At 58.2% G+C, this 6034-nt stretch overlaps 1 protein-coding gene across 2 annotated transcripts in view; it reads left to right on the forward strand.

The window, feature by feature from the left end:
• Positions 1–5707: 5707 nt before the first annotated feature.
• RPL7L1 (ribosomal protein L7 like 1) overlaps positions 5708–6034 on the forward strand; it is a 3482-nt gene continuing 3155 nt past the window's right edge. Inside the window, exons 1-2 of one of the 2 annotated variants that reach the window (XM_026081456.1) lie at positions 5708–5758; positions 5902–6010. In XM_026081456.1, the coding sequence (XP_025937241.1) occupies positions 5745–5758; positions 5902–6010 (123 nt within the window). In that variant the 5' untranslated portion in view covers positions 5708–5744. The remainder of the gene's footprint in view (positions 5759–5901; positions 6011–6034) is intronic. The other variant, XM_026081457.1, reaches the window with a different exon arrangement.

Here is a 6034-nt window from a genome sequence, read left to right on the forward strand (position 1 = left end):
ATGAACCACCCCAACCATGTGATCCAATGAGTATAGTGACGATGTTTCTGAGGCCTTCAGGTAAGGGCTCTGTTTCCTCCCTCCTTCACTTCTTTTCATGGCATGTGTTGTGGTGAATGTTGGCAATACTATTCACAAATACATGTGTGCTACAAACACTTGATGGGTTCCTGCCTGTGGATATTTTGCATCAGCAATCTCTCTTTTCCCTGAATGTGTCTTCCCTGTGTTTGTACTTTTTCCTCTTCAAAGCTTCGCCTCCACCTTTCATGTAAAAGTCACCTTAACCGGTGACGCAATGGCTGCTGTGACCAGTGGACACGGTTGCTCTTGTTGGATGCGTGGAGGGCACAAGGGGTGCTTGTGCCCAGGCGTCCCCTGCCTTAGCCACAGCAGCCATTGCGTGTTGTGCTGCAGCTGGAGCAGGGCCTCTCTCTGGTGCTGGGAGGTAACAGCTGCCTTTACGGAAAACTGTTTTTTTTCCCCTGTGTTTAAGTCTGCCTGCTTCCTGGCACCTACCTGTTTATGGCACCTACCTAACTGTGATGCCATCCTCTTAAACCAGGTACAAATTAACTCACTACTTGTCTTGCCACCATGTAAGGCCCCTTAAGTTTCTTCTAGTTTTGCAGAGCAGATTTTTTTTAGCAAAGCTAATTCCCAATTAATTCTGGGGTACGAGGGCAGGGTGTAACTTCCTTGAGACAGCAGCTCCTTCAGCGGAGACAAGGGCGTTTCAGCGATGGTGCCTGTGGGGGCCTTGCAGGGTCCCCCGCCGCAGGGGTCGGCACCTCTGTGAGGCACCTGGGTGGGTCCCGCGTGTCACAGCCGGGCCCTGGGGACCTGGGGCCGGGGTGCCCGAGGGCGTCATTCCTGCCAGCGGGTGCTGGGCACCAGCAGCACTGTTCCCATGGGTCCAGCCACTGCGGGGAGGCTCCAATGCTCCAAGGTGAGGGCCAGCGACTGAGGGCATCACAGGGCACCGAGGTGAGGGGCCAGCATGGGACGCGCTGCATGGGACGTGCGCACGGGCCACGTGTGCTGCACCTGGTTCTTCCTCCTGGCACTTGCTTGTGTCTGGAGGAAGTGCCAGCTCTCTGGGGCAGAGATGGGTTGTTTGCAGGGTGCCTGGCACGGCGGAGGTCTGACCTCACGTCCATGCCTTCTGCAGCACCCCAGCCGGTATCTATACTTAGATGCTAGGGATGGAAGTGATGCCGTGATGCCACTTCTTAGGAGCTACGGGGCCCGTGTGCACAGCTCTGGGGCTCCTTGGCAAAAAAGGGAAAATAAGTTCTGGGATTTGCCCCCAGAATGAAAGAGCAGAGATGTAGCGTGAGCTAGACAGAGTCTTGTGGGACGATGACGGCTGTTTGCAGAGCCGCATCATGGCTAGGGTGATAGAAACAGCTTCCAGTGACATGAGAGCAGCTCAAGTGAGCTTCTTCTCTTTGAAGGTAACTAGAGATACCTGACTAGAGCCTGGATTTTGTAAAATGTAGAATGGCTCTAAAGATGTCTCTAGTACTAAGGCCTGGTAGATGTTCGCAGACATCCCATGACAGATCCTTCCCCTGCAGAGCACCTCCCTGTAGAGAAAAGACTATAGGCAGCTCTGCTTCAGAGCATGCACAGAGTGGGAACAGCTCCCCTGTGCCAAGCAATGTGTGCACCCACATCTTGTGACTGAGCTGGGACAATGCAGGGCTGTGTTTTCTGCACTCAGCACAGTGTAGAAAATGAGGAGAAAGACTCTGTGGACTCATCTGTGCTATGGATTTGGTGTGGTGAGACCAGGAACTGTGCAGAGAGGTGGACTCACAGCTGTTTATAAATGAGGGACAGTTGGGTTAAAGTTATCGTTTATTTTCCTGCCTTGAGGAAGAGCCACGGGAAACTGCCAGGCTGGCTCCTGTCACACAGAAGTGTCCTGTTGGATCTTGAGTCTGAGACAGTTTGTTCCTGGCACCTTCTGGGAGCTGCTCTGCTCCCACTCACTGCTCCCTCCACAGGGAGGGAGCAGAGCCAGCGCTGCAGCTGTGGCAGGGAAAAGCCTCCCATGGCTCACAAGGAGTGAGCAAACCCCTTGCTTGCTGCCCAGGATGGTCAGGGGCCTGTCCTCACCCCCGATCTCACTGCTCTACAGATAAGAATGGCAGGAGAGCAAACCTGATGGGGCTTTGCCCCACACTGTCCTCCCAGTCCCCCCAAAGGGCTGCCCCGCTCCCAGCTTTAGGGAAGGTGCCGGCACACTGGTACCCAGGTGAGACCCAGAGAGACCTCCCTGTGCTGCAGGCCCCCCCAGGTCCCACTGGCCGCTCGTGCTGGGGCTTTTCTGAGACTCCTGTGACCCCCGACTGTACCCGATACTGCAGGGGCAACTCCACACTGCCTGTGTGGAGGATGAGGAGGACAAAGCAGTTCTGGTTTGTCTCTGCTGTCTTGCAGTGTCTGCATGATTTGGGGCTGTTGCTGCATGTCCAGGGTCAGCGATCTGCAATTTATTGCCATTGCTGTTTCCCTTTCTTCTTTTAAGGTGCTGGGCTTCACTGTCTCTCCCCGAGTAAGTCCTACCTGACTGGGCCTTGCTCCCTGTCCTTCCTGTGCACGTTTCCCATTACAGGCCTGCCAGATCTGCTCTCCGTGCTCCCCAGGCCAGGGTCTGTGGGATCTCTTTCCGGAAGTTAGCTGGGAAAGCTACTTCCTTCCAAGGGGGAGAGTTCCTTGTTGGTGTCACTGTGTTTTTCTCTCCTGGGATGCAGGACTTGCAGCTAACGCTGACCCTGATCCAGAGTGTCACCAAGGTCAGCTGTGCCATCCAAGGGGTGGGGGGCTCCCAGAGCATGCGGCTCTCCTACAAGCGGGAGCTGCTGGAGACCCTGCTGCTGAGTGCCCTGGGGCCAGGACTGTCCTGACAGAGATTTTGCCACTGGGCAACACAGCTGGTTTCCTCTGAGGTGCGATGCTCTCCCTTGGCTCTTTACAACCTCATGAGTGCCCTGAGCCTCCTGGCGGGGCCCTTGGCTGCTGGTACTCGGTGGTCGTCACTGGGGAGAACAGCAGGTCTGTCCCCTGTGGGATTGCTGCCCAGCCCTGCTGCTGCTGTGGGAGCCGTGCAGGTGACCAGGGCCTGTTACTGTGTCAGGGTGAGCAGGAGAGCCTGTTCCTGGGGCAGGAGGGCTTTCCCAGTCCCTGCCCACCGCCCACTTTGTGCATGAGTCTCTGCGACTGCCAGAGCTTTGCTAAGGAGCAGCCCCGGGGTTCCCTGGCATCCCTGGTATGCCACTGGGCTTTTCGGGCTGCTGGGCACTTGAGGTAGGGTCTTTCCTCCAGGGCTGTGCTTATTCTCTCTGTGTCGTGGCCCAGCTGATTGGTACAGGCACCACAGCCTTGCCCATGGGTTTGGGAGCTGCCAGTGCCGGGGGGCAGAGGATGTTCCCCATTTTGTGTGATTTCCAAAGGGCTGAGTGGGGTTGGTGATGTGGAGGTCGGGGTGCAAGCAATGGGGCTGGAGCTGCAGCCCCTGGGGCACCAGGGGCCGAGAGCAGCTCCGGCTGGGAGAAAGGCCCAGCTCTGCGGCCAGCTGGTACGGGAGTCCCTGGGGCACTGTGACCTGGGAGGCTGAAGCGCTGCCTGCGAGACAGGCAGGAACTGCTGGAGCTAAGGGCAGTGCTTGCTGGCAAGGAATAGGGGCACTGGATTTGGGGCTGTCAGCTAGGACACTGTGGAAGAAGAGAGGCCATAGTGTGTGTGTGCACTGGTGTGGGGCTGTCATACCTCCCCACACCAGCACACACTCCTGTCTGTGGATAAGGAGGTGCTGGAGTGGAGCTGGGAAGCTCCTCAGCCTCTTCTTTCTGTTTTTCTCTCTGCTTTCTTTGCTTGGTTTAATGCGTATTTGCTTGCACGTCCTGCATATCAAGCCATGACTCTCCAGGGAAGTCAGTGTGTGCAGCATCTCTGTGTGCTATTACAGAAGCCCCAACGTGATCAGGGCCTGACCCAGTGCAGCTGGCAGGATATAGGCTTTGCGTGTAAGCAAACAACATATGAGGAGACACTTCCAGATCTCTCAGCTACACAGAATACAAAAAACACTGTATGCCCAGCTGGTCTATAAAGCAGTCGCACCCTCCAGGACTAGCTAACCAACCATGAGCTGGAGACTCCTGTCCTTTTTTAAAGAGGCCAAATCCAGATCATTCCCACAACTGAGGCAGTTACAGCTGAGACACCCAAACTTCCCAGTTTCTCCTCCTTTCTCGGGCGGGATGCTCAGCCTCCCTGCCTCTAGGCTCTAAGGGGGACAGCACCCATCTTCCTCAAGAAGTCATTGGTGTCCCAAGTCATTTCCCAGAAGAAAAATTACATTGATGCTGGGGGTTTCTTCCTCCTCACTCCTGGTGCTTTTTGCTGGGGCTTTTTATATGTTTGCTAACAGAATCCCCCTTACTTGCTCTTTCTCCACTGGTCTTCAATTTCACATATTGTCTGAGTTTTAGTCTGTATATGGTAGCAAGAGACAGGCAGACGAGCCTGGCTGGGCCTGGGACCTGCACCATTAAGTCCCAACAAGGCATGCAGCAGAAAGCAGAAAGCCGCTCTGCAGGCAGGAAAAGCCTCCCAGGCAGGCTTTGGGGAAAAGCTCTTGTTGTCACAGGCAGTTTTTCACTGAATTTCTCTGTAGATCACCTGTGCCACCTCTGAGGTGATGGCCACGGCGTGGACCCCAGAGGCTGTGCTGCACTTGCTCCAGAGCTGCTCCCAGTCCCCCTGAGGCAGATCAGCGCCACGCTGGGAGAGGAGGTGTCTCCTCCCCGCGCAGTACCTGGGGGAGCCTGTTCCTCAAGGGACACGCAAGCAAAAGGGACACGAAAGTCCTCGCAGGTAGGAGCAAACGCGACAGGGATCCAGGTGCGGGGCTTCAGTTCCCATAACTGGGACACAGTTGCTCATGGCACTGAGGCAGCGCTTTGGCCTGTCCTGCCTCCTAGGTGGGGAAACACACTGTCCTGGTTGTTCTTCTGTTTTTCCCTGGAGAAACTTTTGATTCCCAGGTAGGAAGGTGTTACCCAGCCGGTACCGCTGGTGGCTCAGGTCTTGCCTCTGGTGTCTCCATGCTGCAGGGCACCGTGCCTTTCCCGCTCCCCTTGGAGAAGCGACCAGGAGCAAGCAGGATAAAACCCGGCGAGGCAGTGGCCTGGCCACGCTGCCTTTGCAGCTGGTCATTTCTGTAGGGCCCAAGCTGCTTTGTTTGGCCCACGTGCACCCCAGGGAGGCTAGTTTTTTCCCCTGTGGACTCTTTGGATTGGGTTCGCCTGTTTGGTGGCAACTGTTGCTTTATTAGTGTTAGCGTGATGGTTAGTTTGATTTCCGTCGAAGTATTTCTGAGCGGGAGGCGTCTGGACGATCTCCCCTCGAGGACCTCCAAGGGCCGAGGAGCACAGCCGCGTCCCGGGGCACGCCGCCGCGGCTGAACGCCTCCCCGCGGGCCGGGCCGCTGCGCAGCGCCGGAGCGGCGCGTTATCCCGGGGGCAAACGCGCTCCCACTCGGCCGCCCCCGAGCAGCCGGGCTCTCCCCGGGCTGGCAGCCGGTGCCGGCGCGGAGGGTCTCCGGGCGCAGCGGCCGCCGCGCTCCCCGCCCAGGGAGCCCCTGCGCCGCTAACGCCCGCCATCGCGGCGCCGCAACCGGCGGCGGAAGCGGCCGTTACCGGGGCGGGGCCAGCGCAAGGGGCAGCGACAAGATGGCGGAGGCCGAGTGAGTGTCGCGGCGCGGCGAGCGGGGGGGGGCCGCGCCGCGCATCCGCCGCCATCCGCGGGGCGGCGGCGCCGGGGGGATGCGGGGAGGGAGAGGCGGCGGCGGCACCGCGGCGGGGTCTGACGGGATTCTCGTGCGGCCAGGCCGAGGCGGAGGATCCCGCTGGTGCCGGAGAACCTGCTGAAGAAGCGGAAGGCCTACCAGGCCCTGAAGGCCACGCAGGCCAAGCAGGCGCTCCTCAGCAAGCGGAAGGTACGGCCGCGGCGGCGAGCCCGC

The sequence above is a fragment of the Apteryx rowi genome, unplaced genomic scaffold (assembly GCF_003343035.1).
Source record: "Apteryx rowi isolate R43461 unplaced genomic scaffold, aptRow1 scaffold_55, whole genome shotgun sequence".
Lineage (NCBI taxonomy): Eukaryota > Metazoa > Chordata > Aves > Apterygiformes > Apterygidae > Apteryx > Apteryx rowi.